Source organism: Papio anubis, chromosome X, assembly GCF_008728515.1.
Source record: "Papio anubis isolate 15944 chromosome X, Panubis1.0, whole genome shotgun sequence".
NCBI classification, from domain to species: domain Eukaryota; kingdom Metazoa; phylum Chordata; class Mammalia; order Primates; family Cercopithecidae; genus Papio; species Papio anubis.
In genome coordinates, this window is record NC_044996.1 from 98,549,734 (window position 1) to 98,572,093 (window position 22,360).

General features: G+C 39.5%; 1 protein-coding gene across 1 annotated transcript in view; it reads right to left on the bottom strand.

Annotated features, from left to right (window-relative positions):
- The window catches only part of RP2 (RP2 activator of ARL3 GTPase), a 44,311-nt gene that overhangs the window by 17,530 nt on the left and 4,421 nt on the right, over positions 1-22,360 (bottom strand). The window contains exons 2-3 of the mRNA XM_003917623.5: positions 10,375-11,040; positions 4,355-4,469 (exon numbers count right to left, since the gene is read on the bottom strand). Coding sequence (XP_003917672.3) covers positions 4,355-4,469; positions 10,375-11,040 — 781 coding nt within the window. The remainder of the gene's footprint in view (positions 1-4,354; positions 4,470-10,374; positions 11,041-22,360) is intronic.

The following is a 22,360-nucleotide window of genomic DNA, read 5'->3' on the forward strand; positions in this document are numbered from 1 at the left end:
TCAAAAAAGGAATATTCCAAGGGTACATCTCAAAGATTTCTGAATTAGGCTTTCTGGGGAGGGAGTAGAAAATTTGTTTATTGGCTGGTCTCGGTGGCTTATGCCTGTAATCTCAGCACTTTGGGAGGCTGAGGTGGATGAATTGCATGAGCCCAGGAGTTCGAGACTAGCCTGGGCAACATGGCAAAATGCTGTCTCTACAAAAAATGCAAAAATTAACTGGGTATGGTGGCGCACGACTGTAGTTCCAGCTACCTGGGAGGCTGAGGTGAATGGATTGCTTGAGCCCAGGAGTCAGAGGCAGGAGGATTGTTTGAGCCCTGGAGACAGAGGTTGCAGTGAGCCAAGACTGCATCACTGCACTCTAGCCTGGGCAACAGAGTGAGACCCTGTCAAAAAAAAGAGAGGAGAGGAGAGGGGAGGGGAGGGGAGGGGAAATTTGTTTATGTATTTATGTATTTGAGACAAGGTCTCACTCTGCTGCCCAAGCTGGAGTGCAGTGGAGCGATCATGGGTCACTGCAGCCTTAACCTCCCTGGGCTCAGGTGATCCTCCCACCTCAGCCTCCAAGTAGCTAGGACTACAGGTGCACACCATCACATGCAGCTAATTTTTGTAGAGACAGGGTTTTGCCATGTTGCCCAGGCTGGTCTTGAACTCCTAGGCTCAAGCGATCCGCCTGCCTCAGCCTCCCAAAGTGCTGGAATTACAGGTGTGAGCCACCGTGCCTGGCTGAAAATGTATATTTTTAAAAGCACCCTGGATGATTCTGAGAATTATTCAGATTTGGAGATCCTCATGATGGGAAACAATGAATTCTCTTATTAAGCAGTCAAATAGCTTTATTAAATATTAAAAATAAATGTGACTATTGCAACTAAAGAGGAAAATTGAGAGACTCTGAGGTGCAAATTATTTAAGATACATGGGAATTCTCAAAAAAATATATAATAAATAAGACCACCCTTAGTTCAGTACAGTGGTTCTCAACTGGGAGCAATTTTGCCTCCTTCCCACACCCCTGGGGACATCTGGCAACATCTGGAAACATTTTTGGTTACCACAACTGGGGTGGTGTTTTATTGGCATCTAATGGGTACAGGCCAGAGATGCTGCCAAACATCTTGTAAGGTATAGGACAGCCTCTCATAACAAAGAATTACCTGGCCTAAAATGTCTGTACTGCCACAGTTGAGAAACCCTGCCTTAGGATGACTGATGGCCGCTTTTAGATAAGGGCCCAGTCCATCCAACTCCTGCTAGAATATCACCACTGCCAGCCTACTCACTATTCCACAGGAATCAATGCATTGCTGAGCAGCTTAAAAGTTTTCCCCAACTTTTTATTTTGAAAATTTCTATACATTATAGAAGAGTTGAAAGAATAGCATAAATATGCATTTGCCCTTCACCTACACCCACCAAAAGTTAACATTTGCTTTATTACAAAATAAACACCATCTATCTGCACATATATGCTTTGTTTTGCTGAGTCATTTGAAAGTAGCAGACATAAGAACACTTCAGCATGTATCTCCTGCATAACCACACCACCATTATCATACCAAAGGATATTAACGATAATTCTATCTCATCTTCAAACTTCCCCACTTGTCCCAAATATGCCTTTTACAGCTCACTCCAACCCAATCTAAGATCCAATCAAGGTTCACTCATTGCATTTAGTTATGTCTCTTTAGTTTCTTAATCCAGAATAATTCCCCCATCTTTTTTGTTTTCCATTATACTGTCTGAAGAGACCTAGCCAGTTGTCTTGTAGAAGGTCTTCTATTTTGGATTTGTCTTATTTCCTTATGGTGTCATTTAACATATTTATTTTCTTCCTACAAACTAGAAGTCTTGGTTCAATTAGATTCAGGCTACTTTGGCAAGAACACTCTACATGTGATGTTGTGTATTTTTTTCACTGCATCACATCACAAATAACACACGTCAGGCTGTCCATCAAAGATGCTGTTTGATCACCGGGTTAACATGGTGATCACCAAATCTCTGCTGTAAAGGTTTCCCCCTTTGAATTAGGATATATAAATATCCTCTTTTTTTGAGACAGAGTCTTGCTCTTTCACACAGGCTGGAGTGCAGTGGCGCGATCTTGGCTCATTGCAACCTCTGCCTCCCAGGTTCAAGCAATTATCTGCCTCAGCCTCCCGAGTAGCTGGGATTACAGGCACCTGCCATCACACCGGGCTAATTTTCATATTTTTAGTAGAGACGGGGTTTCACCATGTTGGCCAGGCTGGTCTCAAACTCCTGACCTCATGATCCACCCGCCTTGGCCTCCCAAAGTGTTGGGATTACAGGCATAAGCCACCACACCCAGCCAAATATCCTACTTCTTAGCAACTTTTACCCCAATAGTTTTAGCACCCACTGATAATCTTTGTCTGAAATAATTATTACATTGGGGTTGGAAATGGTGATTTCCAAAGTCCATCATTCCTTCTGCATCTTTTAGCTCACAATATTCTGTAAACAGCAGATGAACATTCTTTTCTTCCCTCCCCTTTTTGTTTAACAATATGGATGCATAGATTTCTGTTGCTAAATCATTACCTTCATTCTTCTTCTCTTTTTTGGGGACAAGGTCTTGCTCTGTTGCCCAGGCTGCAGTGCAGTGGCGTGAGCATAACTCACTGCAGCCTCAAGGTCCTGGGCTCCAGCGACCTCCCACCTCAGCTCCTGAGTAGCTGGGACTACAGGTGTGCATCATCCCTAGCTAATTTTTGTATTTTTTGTAGAGACAGGGTCTTGCTACGTTGCCCAGGTGGGTTTCAAACTCCCGGCTTTAAGCAATCCTTCCACCTCACCCTCCCAAAATGCTGGGATTACAGGGGTTAAGCACTACATCTAGTCCCAGTATTCTTTTTAATTGTTAAATTGTCCCGAATTTGGCCCATGGAAACTCCTTCAAGCTGGCTCCTAAGATCTTTTGATATGAACTCATCAGTCTTTGAATACCTCCTATAGGCGTCTCTGGTTTTTAAGACTTGTTTGTATGATATTTATTTCCTGAAATTCCTGCAACATCTGCTTACTGTTTTTAGTTCTACTTTTTGCAGCAATAGAACATTTTACTTCTTCCATGTGGAATTTTCTGTTACTTAAATGCAGATACTATATTTGGGTTGGAACAATTCTGTAATACTACTTCACTAACATCACACAAGTACATAAATCATTAATTTAGCCCTACCGATAGGCTCACTTTATTCCTAACTCTCACACTTTAGTATGTCCAATACACTTATTACCTGATTCAATTTCCAAAAGCTGCTAAGAGGTTAAAGGTTCACTTTCAAGCTTCCAAATGTTCCCACATCAAAATGGTTGCATTAAAGGGGCCAGGTCAGAATTTCCTACATATATTCTGGGGTAGAGTCATGCAGGGGTCACAGCAAGTCCTTGCTACCACTACAGTAACCACAAAAGTATTATCAAATACTGCATTAATACTTACCAGCTGAGTTACACCCAGCATTACTTATTATCCTAACAATCCTCTAACATTTGCATACAGATTTTTGCAGTTTATTATAATGTTTTTATACATAAAGAGCACATAAAATGCAGATGGGCCCTCTCTCTAGGGTATACCCAATCAACACTGCATATTACTATACATATTTGCTCAGGCCAGTCAAGGAAAGCCTGATGAGCCTTGAGCAAACAATGAACCCACTCTGAACAGGTAAAGAGTACTCTGTCCTCTAGAATCAATACACCTTCAAATACAGGCAGGCAGACAGTAACCCTTCAGGTGGGCACACATACTCAAGTTCCTCTCTTTGAAGACCTATATCCAGTATCTGAAATTTATTGGTGGCATTTACCCATTAGGGAAAACAATTCTAATTATACACAGGAAGTTAATCAATCATATTAAATACATAAAATAGTATACCACTTTATATTTCTTATTTCTTTTCTGGTATGATTAAAGCACACTGAAGATAGAAAGAATCTTTATCAAGTGCTTTGCAACTCTGAGCAGGGAGTATGAAATATTTACTCACACTATAAAGGTACAACGATAATACAATAATTAAAATAATAAGATACATAATAAAATGTGACTTTCAGTACTAAGAACAGAGGATAGGGGAAAAAAAAGGATAGAAAAAAAAGGGAAAAAAATTAGTTAACTAATTTCTAGTTAGTTATCTAGGGCTCCTTGAGTGATGTGAAATTTTGACATTTCTGAACAATAACAGAAAAAAAAGAACAAATGAGAAAGAGAAGGCAATGTAAAAGAAATGTTAAAGGCAAAAGTAAATCAAATTGGTATGTAAAGAAAATATCCACAAAAGTATACCAATCATCCAGAAGGTACCTTTGTTCAGAAGAGGAAGGAAGTCAGGTGCTTTTTCCCGAAAAACCCTTTGAGCATCCTCAGCTTTCATGGACAATTCCTTTGTCTGAACTAGGAAAAAGCCTTTACCAACCATCTGTGAAAATAAAATTTCATTGAGATTTTAAAATGAACTTCTGAGACTAAAACAATGATTTCCTATTCTAGTATTTCTCTGTATAAAATGCAACAACAGCACACTGATTTTTGTTTTAATTATAAGTCTAATTCAGGGTGTTTGCTATAATAAGTTCTCACTATATATATGAGATTCTTTCTTACAGATGGGTGGTTCTGGTTTAGTACTGCAGTTAAGAGTAAGGGTCAAATAAATGTGAATTATCTCTCAAGTTTAAAACATGATTAAAATTTTTCTACGACCAGATGGAAGTTTTAGTTTGGTGATACTGCGAATGTCCAATAAGAAGAGAATGGTTAAGTAAACTATGGTACAGTCACATGACGAAATGCCATAGTTCATTACATTTATCATAGTTCATTAAATACAACAAAGATGTTATAATAAAATGAGGAAAAGCTTATGTAATAATGTTAATTTTACTTTTATTTATTTATTTTTCTTTTCTTTTCTTTTTTTTTTTTTTTGAGACAGGGTGTTACTCTGTTGCCCAGGCTGGAATGTAGTGGTGCAATCATAGCTCACTGCAGCCTCAAACTCCTGGGCTCAAACGATTCTCCCACCTCGGCCTCCCAAGCAGCTAGGACTACAGGCCTGTGCCACCATGCCCAGCTAATTTTTAAAATTTTTTTGTAGAGACAGGTTCTGGCCATGTTGCCAGACTGATCCTGAACTCCTGGGCTCAAGCCATCCTCCTGCCTCAGCCACCCAAGATGCTGGAATTATAAGCATGAGCCACTGTACCTGGCCAATAATGTTAATTTTAAAAGGCATGATACAAATTTATATAGTATAGCACAATAATGGTAGATCACACTTATGGAGCACTTACTATGTGGCAGGCAGTTTTATGTACTTTACATATATATATTTAACCCTGTCATGAAGTAGGTATCATTACCCTCATTGTACAGATGTGAAAACTAAGGCGCACAGTGATTAAGGAACTTGCCCAAGGACATTTAACAATTAAGTGACAGAGCTGTGATTCAAACCTAGTTAATCCGATTACAGACTAAATAAATTTAAAAATTATTCCTAAAAAGATTATTCAAGGTATGGCACAATTATGTATTGATTTTAAACTTATTTTACTCTTTCTTATTTCTATAATTCTCCACAATGAGGACATATTAATTTTTAAAGTAATTATGAAAGTAGTTTTTAAAAATGCAAAGTCAGCCCAGCATCATGGCTCACACCTGCATTCCGAGCACTCTGAGAGGCCAAGTTGGGAGGATTGCTTGAGACTAGGAGTTTGAGACCAGCCTGGGAAACACAGCAAGACCCCATCTTTATAAAAAATTTTTAAAAATTAGCCAGGTGTGGTGGTATGTGCCGGTAGTCCTAGCTACTCAGGAGGCTGAGATGGGAGGATCCCTTAAGCCCAGGAGTTAGAGGCTACACTGAGCTATGATCTCACCACTGCACTCCAGCCTGGACAACAGAGCAAAACCTTGTCTCTAAAAAAAAAAAAAGTAGTTATTCCAACCACTTAATTTTTAGCAGAGCTTGTTAGGTTTTTAATAATTAAAAGTAACATATATTCTCAACACAGAACATTTGAAAAATAAAAAATAGAAATGAAGAAATATCAACCAGGGTGCTACAACTAAAAGATGCTACTACTGCCATACAGGCATACCCTCCCAGTTTTCTTTTTCTCCCATTACAGAAATAATATATGCTCATTGTTAAATCCACAGAACTACAAAAAAAAAAAAAAAAAAAACAACTCTTAATAAAACGACTGTTAACATTTAAGTATCTATAACTTTCCAGATTTACCTACTTAAAAGAATCAGTTACTTACATAATATTCTACAGATTTTCACTTACTTGATTGTGACATTTTCTACATAAAATCAGTTTTAATGGCTGATAGTATTTCATCCTATGGCTACATTATTCCATACTATTCCATCAAATTTTATCAAACTCAAATCCTATTTCAGAATCTTGAAATACCCTCATTCAATGCTGCCTCCAAAAAAAGAAACATACATTTAAAAATTGTAGAGAATTACATGGACATCACTGCCAGATGACTGTAAAATAAAAATATCAGAAACAATTCTACCTCTCTTATTTTCTAGAGTGCTTATCATATCTCATTTTATAAACACAAACTGATATGATTATGATGATTACTTCAAAATAATGTTACCTAAATAATAAACTATACTTTAATATTTCCCCACAGATATTTGGAGAGACTCCTTTTCATGAAAATTCTTCTACTTTTAAAGACTTAAAAATAGTGGTAACTACCCAACTTCAATTTCAGATGATGAAATACTCCCAAACAATTCAAACTATTTTATTCTACTTTATCCTGTACATATCTGTGATGTAGGTAAGAAAAGTCGAGGAATGTGATTTTTATTGTTTGTTTGTTTTTGAGACAGAGTCTTGCTCTCTCGCCCAGGCTGGAGTGCAGTGGTGTGATCTTGGCTTACTGCAACCTCTGCCTCGTGGGTTCAAGCAATTCCCTGCCACAGCCTCCCGAGTAGCTGGGATTACAAGTGTCCACCACCACGCCTGGATAATTTTTGTATTTTTAGTAGAGACGGGGTTTCGCCATCTTGGCCAGGCTGGTCTTGAACTCCTGATCTCATGATCCACCCGCCTCGGCCTCCCAAAGTGCTGGGATTACAGGCGTGAGCCACCACGCCTGGCTGGAATCTGATTTTTACGTGAGAAAACCAAAGTCTAGTAACTTCTCTTGGCTTCCTATGGAGTGTACTTTCTGCTTTACCCAGCCTTTTTAGACTTCCTACCCTCTCTCAAATTGTATACTTCCTATTGCAAAAAAAAAAAAAAAAAAAAGTATTTAATGCATTAAAACAATGTGAAACAAAATTCTGTGATCCTCCTGGGGTTTAACAAATATAGAGTTAGCAATCATAGTTTCAGTCTAAGCTGTCCTAAGACACTTGTGTTATGACATGAGAAAGACTCAAGTTTTATTTTTTTCATCTCAAGATTCACTAGCTTCTATACATATTTCCCTGTGAACTCATTTCATTTTTTAAAAATGTAATCTCTCAATATAATATGTAAGTCTTTTGTCTTTCAGCATGTTTTGATACCCTCTTCACATGTACTTGGTATTTTATTTTTTGTTTGTTCTCTTCATTCCTTAATTCTGTACTTTCAGAATAAGATAGGATAACTATAGCCAAATAGTCCCTAGACTGGAAGGCCCTAGAGTCCACATGCTTTCAGTCATATTCCTGCTCCACCAGGCATTCAGCAACTTGCCTTTACCACTGAGGCAGCATAACAGCATCATGTTTAAGGGTTAAGGTGTGGCCTACACAGCTAGACTGCCTGGACTGGAATCATGGCTCTGCTGTTTACCAGCTGAATGACCTTTTGCAAGGTACTTACCCTCTTTTGGTCTATTTTTCATATCTGTAAAATGGGGAATAATAGCACTTATTTCATAGAGTTGTTTTGAGTATTGAGTTAATTCATTTAAATTCCTTTCCATAGTGTCTGGCATATAGTAAACACTATGTAAGTGTTAGTTATTATTATCGCTGTGGGATTATTGTTTATATTGTATTCCAGGGGATATCTAAAGAACATCATTCTTCCTGGTCATATTCTTTTCAAGGGCACACAACACTCCCATTTCACATACCAGATACCAAAGGTTAAAAGGTTTAAGAACATTTGATGACTCATGAAGAAACACTGTTTTGATGGCTTTTCTCTTTAAGCATGCTAAATATTCTTTATGTCCACTCCTCATTACCTACGAAAAAGGAGTTTAACCTAAATAATTACATATTTTGAAAATTGTATGTAGTTTTTTTAAAAAAAATCACCATACAGCATAATGAAAGCATTTACCTCTCAGATGTTGGATTAACATGTGATCAGATAGCTCAAAAGCCAGAAGCACATTTTTCTATATCTTACCAGATTCATAGAATGTTTTTATCACATAGGCATAAGCAAAAAAGAAAATCTAGAAGTTTTAAAATTATACTTTGACTTCTGTTGGTTTAAAAACTATACCTCAGATATACTTTGTAGATTTCAGACATTTCTACATGGGTTTTCTACATTGTGGAATGTATAGCTATTGAGAGGTATTCATTTTTAATATTTTCCTAAAATCATTCCTTTTGATATGTTCCAACTTTAAAAATCCATTCAAAAAGAGACTTGATGAGTTTTCCAGCCAAGCATGGTGGCTCTCACCTATAATCCCAGCACTTTGGGAGGCCGAGGTGAGTAGATTGCTTGAGGTCAGGAATTAGAGACCAGCCTAACCAACATGGCAAAACCCTGTCTCTACTAAAAATACAAAAATTAGCAGGCATGGTGGCGGGCATCTGTAATCCCAGCTACTCGGGAGGCTGAGGCAGGAGAATCGCTTAAACCCGGGAGGCAGAGGTTGCAGTGAGCTGATATGGCACCACTATACTCCAGTCTGGGAGACAAAGTGAGAATCCGTCTTAAAAAAAAAAAGAGACTTGATGAGTTTTCCATTCACTTCTCCATTTCTGTAAGTTTGGTTTTTAAATTCAAACAGATTCCTCCTGAAGGTACCTGATTAATGCATAATCAATACATCCTACTGCTGTCTTCCCACTGGAGCACCCATCAACTAAGGAACTGCTGCTTCTGGAGCCCCTAACCTCTGTATCTCCAATTATTTTTCAAGCAGAAGCTGCAACCCCAAAAACCCTTCTCTACTCATGAGCTCACCAAGACCCACTGTTCATAAGCCTATGAGTTTTGCCAACCTAGCTTCCATCTCACTCTTCTGCATCAAGCTCCCTTCTATGGCAATAAAGGAAAATAAGGAACATAATGTGGAGGTTGCTGTCACAGTCACAACAGGGTCCAAAAGTTGTATTCCTAAATGTATTTTTGGCTGGGCGTGGTGGCTCATGCCTGTAATCCCAGCACTTTGGGAGGCTGAGGCAGGCAGATCACGAGGTCAAGAAATCGAGATCATCCTGGCCAACATGGTGAAACCCTGTCTCTACTAACAATACAAAAAAAATTAGCTGGGCGTGGTGGCGCACACCTGTAGTCCCAGCTACTTGGGAGGCTGAGGCAGGAGAACTGCTTGAACTCGGGAGGCAGAGGTTGCAGTGAGCCGAGATCGCACCACTGCACTCCAGCCTGGTGACAGAGCGAGACCCCGTCTCTCTCTCTCTCTCTCTCTCTCTCTCTCTCTCTCACACACACACACACACACACACACAAATTGCATTTTCTTACCCCCTAACCAATTAGAACTCCAAAGAAATTTCCCCACTAAATAATTATAAAATGTCATGCTTTACTAAGCAGTACTACTTTTGTGAGCTTCTCTGGAAATCATCTAGTATAATGAAAACTCTTTAAGGGCAGAGAATTTTGTCTATGTATCTTCATCTCCAGCATATACTGTAGTTCATCATTTCTGAGTTGCTATCAATTATAAGATGCATTCCAGATAAGCAAAACCATGGAAAACAAATAGACATCCTATCATCAGTGAAATATAACAGTAACTAGCACATAATAGGTGCTTAATGCTTACTGAATTGAATTTTTTTTTTTAAAGTTTCTTTGGGAAAGTATTTTGAGGCCCAAGCAGTCTACTTACAAACAAATGCTTAATGCTTACTGAATTGAATTACATATATATTTTTAAAGTTTCTTTGAGAAAGTATTTTGAGGCCCCAGCAATCTACTTACAGACGAATCTATTGGGGGAGGGGGTGGTGGCAAAGGATTATAACTTGAGGGTTGCCTGTATTTCCAATAGCCAATTTGAAAAGAATGGAAGTACTCCATAGTGGTCCATTTTTAAATCTAGGTGTATGACTATCTCTCTTCTCTTTGTCCTTACCTCATCAATTAGCTTCCTGGCATTTGCAATAGTATAATCACCAGCAAATAAAACCACTAAGCATGATTCATCGCTGCTCTTCTGTCTCTGACCCCGGGATATTGGAACAATGCTTCTATTGGCTTCTGTGGAAACACGAACAGCTTTGAGCTCTTCAGTAGTAGGTATAGGAACATAGTCCTGAACCACAGCATCTTCTGGAAGAAGGCTCCAGTTGAGTTCTCCTGACACAGGTGTAAAGTCATGAATGTTACTCCATGTATTGTTGAAGATACTTAGCCCTGCATCTTTGAACTGGAAAGCTAATTCAGGATAGTACCATTGAAAACAGCCAAATTTGATATTTGAGGAAGACTCAATGATGGGTTGAGTGGCACAACACAAAAAGACTTCCAGCTTTCTACAATCTCGCACACGAAATTGTTGGCAGGCTAATGTGCACTTGCAATCTCTGCAATTCCGGAAAAACACGCTGCCTTTCACGGGTCCCAGAAAAATTATGCAGTTAGTACAGTCATCAATGGTAATTGTAGCAGAGTGATCAAAAATATAGATGTTACAGTTCTCACAGTCTTGAATGAGAAACTGTTGTCCTGCTACTGTCCCAGGTAAGCGACCTACTGTTTCATCCTTCAGTCCACTGAACATGTAGTCTTTTGGATCAACCTGCAGGAACAAAACACAGACCTTGAGTATTATTAACATTATTCAACAAATATCAACTAAATGCCTATTGGCTGCCAGGCACAGTTCTTAGTGCTGAAATAGAAATTCTTAATCTCAATGACTTTGAAACACAATAAGGAAATGAACAGGACAAATTGTTTCTCTCAATAATAATATAAAACTTATGATCTTAGTCAATATACACACCTCCCAGAAGACAGATCCATTCTCTTTGCTATTAAATTGTGTTCTGGGCATGAAAGCTAAAGGGTAGCCTCTGTGACACTATGGTTTGAGTTTTCCCGTGACTTAACCCAAGTGACACCTACTTCTTCATTGCTACTGTCAATATTGTCAGTAGGCTTTTAGCCTATTTGGAATTTATATAAGTGAAAAATGTACTAAGCTTTGTAGAGTACCAGGGTCAAAAATATATTTTTAAATGATTGTTTTAATAAAAGGGACTATGAAAAATTCAACTCATATCCTATGTATCTAATGATCTTAACCACAACCTTGCTATTTCAGCTTTCTGATACCTTTTCTTTTTTGATGCTTCATTTTTAAAACTTCTACTTCTCTAAAAAATTCTGAGGCTGGGTGCAGTGGCTCTTGCTTTTAATACCAGCACTTTGGGAGGCCGAGGTGGGAGGATCAGATGAGACCAGGAGTTCGAGACCAGCCTGGCCAACATGGCGAAACCCCGTCTCTATTAAAAATAAAAAAATTACCCAGGCGTGGTGGCACACGTCTGTAATCCCAGCTACTTGGGAGGCTGAGGCAGAAGAATAGCTTGAGCCTTGGAGGTGGAGGCTGCAGTGAGCCGAGATCGCACCACTGCACTCCAGCCTGGGGGACAGAGTGAGACTTTCTCTCTCTCAAAAAAAAAATAATAAATAATAATAATAATAAAATAAAATTCTGAAAATGGGAATGTACCCAGACTGAAATATATTTCTCTATCCTTTTTCAAATCAATGTATGGGTCTCAGTTTCTAAACCCCAGCTGATTTCTGCAATATGCTATAGAAAACAGAAGAACCTGAAGGCACAAGAATCACAATATGTAAATGCAAGCAAATTTGATTCAAGCATTTATTAAGCTACAATGCAATTTTTCAAATTTGGCCATTTCTATCCTTAGATCTTCCAAACTATAGCTCAATCTTTTCTTTCATTCTTTCTTTCCTTCCTTCCTTCCTTCCTTTATTTTTATTTTTATTTATTTATTTTATTTTTTTGAGACAGAGTCTCGCTCTGTCGCCCAGGCTGGAATGCAATGGCACAATCTTGGCTCACAGCAAGCTCCACCTCCCGGGTTCACGCCATTCTCCAGCTTCAGCCTCCTGAGTAGCTGGGACCACAGGCGCCTGCCACCATGCCCGGCTAATTTTGTTTTTATATATATTTTTTTCTGTCTGAGACGGAGTCTCACCCTGTTGCCCAGGCTGGAGTACAGTGGCGCGAACTCGGCTCTCTCCTGTCTCAGTCTCCCGAGTAGCTGGGACTACAGGCACCCGCCACCACGCCCGGCTCATTTTTTGTATTTTTTAGTAGAGACCGGGTTTCACCATGTTAGCCAGGATGCTCTCAATCTCCTGACCTCGAGATCCGCCCGCCTCAGCCTCCCAAAATGCTAGGACTACAGGCGTGAGCCACTGCGCCTGGCCCCTGTTTTTGTATTTTTAGTAGAGATGGGGTTTCACCATGTTAGCCAGGATGGTCTCGATCTCCTGACCTCGTGATCCACCTGCCTCGGCCTCCCAAAGTGCTGGGATTACAGGCGTGAGCCACCGTGCCCAGCCTTTTTCTTTCTTTCTTTTTTTTTTTTTTTGAGATGGAGTTTCACTCTTGTCACCCAGGCTGGAGTACAATGGCGCGATCTTGGCTCACTGCAACCTCCACCTCCTTAATTCAGTTAGCAAGTGCAAGCTAACTGAATTCAAGCGATTCAAGCGATTCTCCTGCCTCAGCCTCCCAAGTAGCTGGGATTACAGGCGTGCGCGACCATGACCAGCTAATTTTGTATTTTTAGTAGAGATGGGGTTTCACCATGTTAGCTGGTCTGGTCTTAAATTCCTGACCTTGGGTCATCTGCCCGCCTCAGCCTCCCAAAGTGCTGGGATTACAGGCGTGAGCCACCGAGCCCAGCCCATACAATATTTTAAACAGTATGCCTGGAAAATGTCACATTAATTTTTTTATTTTAACTGACCTATCAAAATATGGTCACTAAAAGCCTATTTTTGTTTATTCCATGTGACTTTCTTATCTACTTCAACTGTTATAACTGTTTGTGACTATATAAATTTCATGCAAAACTATTCATGCACCCCATAGGCTCCCATATATACAATATGTAAAAATTTGATTTACAAAGCAAAATTTAATCATCTTAATAATTAGCAAACGAGCTTAAATTGACTTAGTAATTGCACAATAGGTATTGTACTTAGCCAGTTTTACCTGCTGTACTAGGAGGAGTACTGGTCTGCAGTATGAGACAATAAAAGAGGTACTCGTTTTCCAGTCCCAATTTTGTCCCCTATAATCAACCTGATCTTGAAAATGTTACCTTAACTTTCTGGATGTTCAGTCACTCTACAAATATTTGAATACCCAGTATGAGCCAGACATTGTTTTAGGCACTAAAATGAATATGACCAGCTCTTTCCATAAAAGAAGTAAACATTCACCTAAACTAAACTAAAAACAACTTGACCATGTAATGAGAGATGCTGAGAATATTCTGGAGGGGACAGAGAAGGGACCTCTGGGGCGGGGAGGAGAAGTGGGGTAGAAGTTCTGCAAAACGTGAGAATGGATAAACTAGAGCTCATTAGGTAAAAGGGGTAGGAATAAAGGACCCTCCCTTCCCATGCCAGGTAAAAGTAACAGAAGGAACAAAGTAAAATTCTTCAGGGAGTGGGAGGAAAACTGAAAGTAGTTTGGTGTTACACATGCTATCAGAATGCTAGTAGATGAAGCTACAGAGGTAGGCAGAAACCGGATTATAAAGCTTAGACGTTATCCACAGACAAGAGGGAACCAGAGGAAGATTTAAATAAGCAAAATTTACATGTCAGGATAATTACTCTGATGAGATAAGGACATGTGGAACATGGATTGATCTGAGAGACTATTGTAGTCATACAGAAAGGGCTGGAACCAGAGCTGTAGTTAGTAGGGAAGAAGATGATGGGATGAATTTGAGAAATACTGAGGAAAGAGAATCAGCAGACTGATAATTCAGTGGCTGTAGGAGGTAAGGCAGAAGGATGAATCACAGAGGAAAGGCCATGTGAGGACACAGCAAGAAGGCAGCTGTCTGTAAGCCAGGAAGAGAGCCCTCACCAGACACTGAATCTGCTGGCACCTTGATCTTGGACTTTCCAGGCTCCAGAGCTGTGAGAAATAAACTTCTGTTATTTAAGCCACCAGTCTGTGGTATTTTGTTATGGCATCCTGTTTTAGTCTGCTCAGACTGCAAAAGCCATCCTCTTGCTATGTCATCACCAGACCTGTCCTCTGTGTGAAAGAGAGGGAGGGAGCAAGTGTAAGCTAACTGAATCTTCTTATAAGGACACTAATCCTATCAGATCAGCACTCTACCTTTATGACCTCACTTAACCTTAATTACTTCCTTAGAGGTCCCATCTCCAAATACAGCCATGTGTAGGGGGGCAGGGCTTCAAGATATGAATTTGACAAACATTCAGTCCATAACAGCTGCCAATGCTGAGGAGTTAAATGTAATTTACTATCCTAAGTATTTTCTCTGGACACTCCAGTTTTCTTAGCTCATAGGGAGAAATTAATCTGATAGCTAAAGATTTTATAGCTAAATAGTTCTGTAGTATAAAATTATTTGGATTGTCAGCACAGCCTTCCAAGGAGAAATTTAAGATTTATGTTGCTGTACTTTCTCAACAATTCCTGAAAGTTTTTCAAAACAAAGCTAGACACAGTGGCTCACATCTGTAATCCCAGCTACTTGAGAGTGGGCCAGTGGCCTAGTGAGGCTAGGAGTTTGAGACTGGCCTGGGCAACACAGTGACAACCCCCAGCTCTAAAAAAGTTTTTTAAAACTTAGCAGATTATTTGAAGTGAGTTGGTGGAAGAGGAAAAAACAAAACCCTTAGCTGGGCATGGTGGTGTGCACCTGTAGTCCTAGCTACTCAGAAGGCTGAGGCAGGAGGACTGCTTGTGCCCAGGAGTTCAAAGCTGCAGTGAGCCATGATCGTGCCACTGCACTCCAGCCTGGGTGACAAAGCAAGACCCTGACACTTAAAAAAAAAAGTAATAATAAACAACTGAAACTGAAATCCATCGTAATTTTGCAGGTTACTAGTTCTGAAATAAAGTGTCTACAATCACAAACATGGAAAGGTCATGTTTTAAATTTTTTTTTCCTAAGAGCCATTTATGAAGTGAGTTTAGTTTAGACTGTATTTTTTTTTCTGACATAGGGTCTCACTCTGTCGCCCAGGTTGGAGTGCAGTGGCCCACTCACAGCTCACTGCAGCCTCGACCTCCACCGTTCAAGCAATTCTCCCTGCCTCAGTCTCCTGAGTAGTGGGGACTACAAGCGCACACCACCACGCATAACTTATTTTTGTATTTTCTGTAGAGATGGGGTTTCGCCATGTTGTCCAGGCTGGTCTCGAACTCCTGGACTCAAGCGATCCGCCTACCTCAGCCTCCCAAAGTGCTGGAATTACAGGCGTGTGCCACCATGCGTGGCCTAGACCGTATTTCTTACTACAATCCTTAAAAGGTTACGAATATGCTTTAAAAAATCAAGGAAAGTGGTCAGGCATGGTGGCTCATGCCTGTAATCCCAGCACTTTGAGAGGCCGAGGTGGGTGGATTGCCTGAGGTCAGGAGTTCGAGACCAGCCTGGCCAACATGGTGAAACCCCGTCTCTACTAAAAATACAAAAATTAGCTGGGCGTGGTGGTGGGCGCCTGTAATCCCAGCTACTTGGGAGGCTGAGGCAGGAGAATCACTTGAACCCAGGAGGCAGAGGTTGCAGTGAGCTGAGATCGCACCACTGCACTCCAGCCTGGAAGACAAGAGCCAAATTCTGTCTCAAAAAAAAAAAAATCAAAGAAAAATTTCAAGAGTTGTAATTCATCTGATATCAATTTAATGTCCTATATCAATTTAATGTCCTACATCTATTAAACCAAGTTAAGCATTATTTTCCCAACAGAAAACAAAAATGAACATCTTATTATCTAAGAAGCAATACAAATTTTTCATTAAAATTCATCTCCACAGTTAAATTCCCATAATGATAATGTGAGATAAAATAATGGGATTTGTTAATTCCAATGAAAATCCAGTCCCAATAGAAGTAAAAAGATTCAGGAGTATAAGAAGCACTATAATGTACCAGGCACCATACTAAGTGCTCTATAATCATTCACTTAATCCATAAAAACCCCTATAAGGGCTGTGTATTATAATTATCCCTGTTTTATACTTGAGAAAACTGAGGCACACGGAGACTACATAATTTGTCCAAGGACACACTGTGAGTCAGTGCTTGATCTTAGTCTCAGGCATAGACGTTCTGGCTCCTAAATACATTCTCTTGGCGGCTTCTTCATATTCAACCGTATTCAGACAAAAACAATTGCTTACTAGATGCACAAATCAATGCATAGAGAGTTCATAAACAGGCATATCTCTCTTTACATATATATCTCTATATAGATCACACTATGTGTGTATATACACATATATACGTATATACATATGTGTATATGTGTACATATGTATATATGTGTATATACATATATGTGTATATACACACGTACATATATGCATATACATATATGTATGTATATGTACATGTATATACATATATGTACGTGTGTGTATATACACACATATACATACATATATGTATGCATGTATATACATATATGTATGTGTGTGTGTATATACACATACATATGTGTATATATAGATAGTGCAGTGAGCCAAGATCACGCCACTGTACTCCAGCCTGGCGACAAAGCAAGACTGTCTCAGAAAAAGAAAAAAAATTCCTAGATGTGAAAACAAAAACACAATCCACAAAAGAAAAAGTGAGTGGAAATTGAACTTTTACCCAAATTGAAAATGTTTGCTCTTCAAAAGACACTCTTAAGAGAAGACAAGTTATTAACTGGGAAAAAAGTATTTGCAAAACATACATATAACATGGGACTTGTATCCAGGATATATAAAGAGCTCTGAAAAACTCAATAATAAGAAAACAAATAACCCAATTAAAAAAATGGGCAAATGATTTGAATAAACACTTTACCAGAGATATATGGATGGCAAATAAGTACATGAAAAATGCTCAACATTTAGGGAAATACAAGTCATTAGGGAAATGCAAGTTAAACTACAATGAAACATCACTACACACATATAAGAATGGCTAAACTTTTTTTTTTAAAAGCTAGGAAAGGTGCAGTAGCTCACAGCTATAATGCTAGCACTTTGGGAGGGCAAGGTGGGAAGATCGCTTGAAGCCAGGAGTTTCAGACCACCTTGAGCAACATAGCAAGACCTTGTCTCTACAAAAAATAAAAATATTAGCTGAGTGTGGTGGCAGACACATGTAGTGTAGTCCGAGCTACTTAGGAGGCTGAAGTGGGAAGATTGCTGGAGCCCAAGAGGTCCACGCTGCAATGAGCCATGATCATGCCACTGTACTCCAACCTGGGAGACTGAGCAGACCCTGTCTCTTAAAAACAAATTAACCTGACAATATCAAGCAAGTGATGTGAGGATGTGGAGCAACTGTATCTCTCATATACTGCTGGTAGGCAAAATGGCATAGCCACTTTGAAAAATAGTTTGACAGTTTATTTTTTAAATTTTTAATTAATTTTTTTTTAATAGAGAGAGGATCTTGCTCTGTCGCCCACACTGGAGTGCAGTGGTGCAATCTGAGCTCACTGCAGCTTCAAACTCCTGGGCTCAAGCAATCCTCCTGTCTCAGCCTCCCAAGTAGCTGGGACTACAGGCATATGCCACTATGCCTGGCTATGTTTATCCATTTTGCAGAGATGGGGTCTCACCATGTTGCCCAGGCTGGTCTTGAACTCCTGGCCTCAAGCAATCCTCCTGCCTTTACCTCCCAAAGTGCTGCGATTAGAGGTGTGAGCCACTGACCTGGCAGTTTTTTGTAAAGTTTAATAAACAATTTCCATATGATCATGGGTATTTACCCAAGTGAAATCCCACTCATGGGTATTTACCCAAGTGAAATGAAAACTTATGTTCACTCAAAAATCAGTACACAAATATTTATGATAGCTTTATTCATAATTACCCAAATCGGAAACAACCCAAATGTCCTTTAACTGATGAATGGATAAACAAACTGTGATATATCCATACAATGGAATACTACTCAGCAATTAAAAAGGAACCCCTGGCTGGGCATGATGGCTCATGCCTGTAATTCCAGCACATTGGGAGGCCAAGGCAGGTGGATCACCTGAGCTCAGGAGTTCAAGACCAGCCTGGGTAACATGCTGAAACCCCATCTCTACCAAAAAGATACAAAAAATTAGCTGAGTACGGTGGCACTCGCCTGTTGTCTCCACTACTTGGGAGGCTGAGATGGGGGATCCCTTGAGCCCCAGAGGCTGAGGTTGCAGTGAGCTGAGATTGTGCCACTGCATTCCATTCTGGGTGACACAGTGAGACCCCATCTCAAAAAAGGAACTCCTGATACATGCAACAACATGGATAAATCTCAAATGCATTCTGCTAAGTGAAAGAAGCCCAACTCAAAAGATTATGTATTATATGATTCCATGTATATGACATTCTCAAAAAGACAAAACTACAGGGATAGGAAACTTATCAGGAGCTGGGAGTGGGGCTGACTACAAAGGAGCAAACTGACTATACAAAGGAAGAACTTTTGGGGGCAATGGAACTATTTTATATCTTGATTGGCGATAGCTCCACAACTGTATTGTCAAAACTCATAGAACTGTACACTTAACAAGGGTAAATTTCACTGTATGTAAGTTACACTTCAATTAAAACAAATACTTAAAATTTAAACATTGTTAAGTCAGCTTCAGGGCTGGATAGCTATGTAGCTGAGAGGTTATTTCACAAATGAAAACATTAGTGCCACATAATTATAGAACTAATAGTGCTAAAATAGAAATTCTTAATCTCAATGACTTTGAAACACAATAAGAGAATGAACAGGACAAATTGTTTCTCTCAATAATAATATAAAACTTATGATCTTAGTCAATATACACACCTCCCAGAAGACAGATCCATTCTCTTTGCTATTAAATTGTGTTCTGGGCATGAAAGCTAAAGGGTAGCCTCTGTGACACTATGGTTTGAGTTTTCCTGTGACTTAACCCAAGTGACACCTACATCATCATTGCTACTGTCAATATTGTCAGTAGGCTTTTAGCCTATTTGGAATTTATATAAGTGAAAAATGTACTAAGCTTTGTAGAGTACCAGGGTCAAAAATATATTTTTAAATGATTGTTTTAATAAAAGGGACTATGAAAAATTCAACTCATATCCTATGTATCTAATGATCTTAACCACAACCTTGCTATTTCAGCTTTCTGATTCCTTTTCTTTTTTGATGCTTCATTTTTAAAACTTCTACTTCTCTAAAAAATTCTGAGGCTGGGTGCAGTGGCTCTTGCTTTTAATCCCAGCACTTTGGGAGGCGGAGGTGAGAGGATCAGATGAGACCAGGAGTTCGAGACCAGCCTGGCCAACATGGCGAAACCCCATCTCTATTAAAAATACAAAAACTACCCAGTATCTTGAGCTTATATACTATTGATGATTCGAGAAACTGAAGTACTACATTTATATTAGCTTACCATGTTGTGAAATATATAACAACAAAATAGAATTATGAAATTTTAGGATTGAAAAGATTCCCCATATCATCTAATCTAATCTGAATCTATTTTTACATCCTATCACATTCCCTTTGTTCATCCAGATTTGCCTGGATGTTTCTAGCAATGCTTACCTCCCGTCATGACCTGCTCAAAGAATTTGAGAACTGGAAGGGATCTTAGGAAACTGAGGGCTAAAAGCTAAATTACTTTACCAGTGAGGTGTAGTTAGGTTCAGAATACAAATTAAAATTTCAGCCCCATATACTTTTCGCTCTCTATGCTTTTTACCTTTATCAAAATTTTATATGGGTGAAGAAACTGAACACTCACACATTGCTGGTGGAAATATAAATGGTGCAGGCACTCTAAAAAACAGTTTAGCAGTTCCTCAAAAAGTTAAACATAGGCCGGGCACAGTGGCTCACACCTGTAATCCCAGCACTTTGGGAGGCCGAGGCGGGCAGATCACGAGGTCAGGAGATCGAGACCATCCTGGCTAACATGGTGAAACCCCATCTCTACTAAAAATACAAAAAATTAGCCGGGTGTGGCGGCATGCGCCTGTAGTCCCAGGTGCTGGGGAGGCTGAGGCAGGAGAATGGTGTGAACCGGGAAGGCGGAGCTTGCAGTGCGCCGAGATCATGCCACTGCACTCCAGCCTGGGCAACAGAGAGAGACTCCACCTCAAAAAAAAAAAAAAAAAAAAAAAAAAAAAGTTAAACATAGAGTCACCATATGACCCAGCAATTCCAAACCTAGATGTGTACACAAGAGAAATGAAAACATGTCCAGACAAAAACTTGTATACAAATGTTCATAACACCATTATCCATAATAGACAAAAAGTAGAAACAACCCAAATGTCCATCAGCTGATGAATAGATAAATAAAATGTGGTATATCAATACAACAGAATAAAGTCTTGATACATGTTACAATATGGACAAACTTCAAAAACATGCTAAGTGAAAGATGCCAGTCACAAAAGGCTAAATATTGTGGCTCCACTGAAGTGAAATGTCCAAAATAGGAACACCTATAGAGACAGAAAATAAGTTTGTGGTTTCCAGGGGCTGGGGGAGACGAGAATGGGCAACGACTACTAATGGGTACAGGGTTTCTTTTTCCAGGGATGAAAATGTTCTAAAATTAGACCATGGTGATAAGCCTGTGAACTTACTAAAAAATACTGAATTATATACTTTATTTTTAAACTAAATTTATTTTAAATTTTTATGGATATATAATAATAGTAGTATGCATTTATGGGGTACATGTGATATTTTCATACAAGCATACAACAATGTAATGATCAAATATGGGTAACTAAGATATCCATTACCTCAAACAGTTATCATGTCTTTGTGTTGGGAACATTCCACATTTTCTTTTCTAGCTATTTTGAAATATACAATAAATTATTATCAACAATAGTTGGCTGTGGTGGGTAGTGAAGAGGAGAGGATGAAGAGTGGTGGGTTAATGAGTACAAAAACACAGACAGTCAGGCACGGTGGCTCATGCCTGTAATCCCAGCACTTTGGGAGGTTGAGGCGGGCAGATTGCCTGCAGCCAAGAGTTCGAGACCAGCCTGGCCAACATGGTGAAAGCCCATCTCTACTAAAAAATACAAAAACTAGCTGCGTGTGGTGGCGGGCGCCTGTAATCCCAGCTACTTAGGAGGCTGAGGCAGGAGCCTCTTGAACCCAGGACGGGGAGGTTGCAGTGAGCAGAGATCATACTACTGCATTCCAGCCTGGGCAACAGAGCGAGACTCCATCTCAATATATATACAGTTAGACAGAATGAATTATATACTTTAAATGGGTGAATTGTATGGCATATGAATTATATCTCTAAAAAGCTATTTTTAAAATTAATAAAGAACTAGTTATATCCTTTAAACAACTTTTATGTAGAGGATTTAAGACCTACTGGCAAATTCTTTGACACTCCTCCCATTAAGAGGTCACCTCCTGTTGGAACTGGGTGGGCATTTGTGACTGCCTCAGCATTACTTCTGCCACATCCAAATTAAGTCAAATTAAGTGACTTAAGAATTCACTTAAGAAGCTAGTTAGAAAAAACCATGCAGCTTCTGCCAGTCTCTCTTAGGATGCTTGCCCTTGGAACCCTGCCATCACGCTGTGAGGAAGCCAGGGATACGTGGAGAGCCCCCAGCTGAGCTCCCAGCCCAAAGCCAGCATCAACTTGCCAGCCAGCTATGTGGTCAAGCCATCTTGAAAGTTGTCACGGTTGATGCCACATTGAGCAGAGTCAACCCTGCTTAACCTTACGCAAATTAAAGAGTTGTGAACAAAATATCTGCCATTATTTTAAACCATTAAGTTTTAGGGTGGTTTGGTACACAGCAATGGGTAACTAGAATACTTTTCATACTTAAAAGA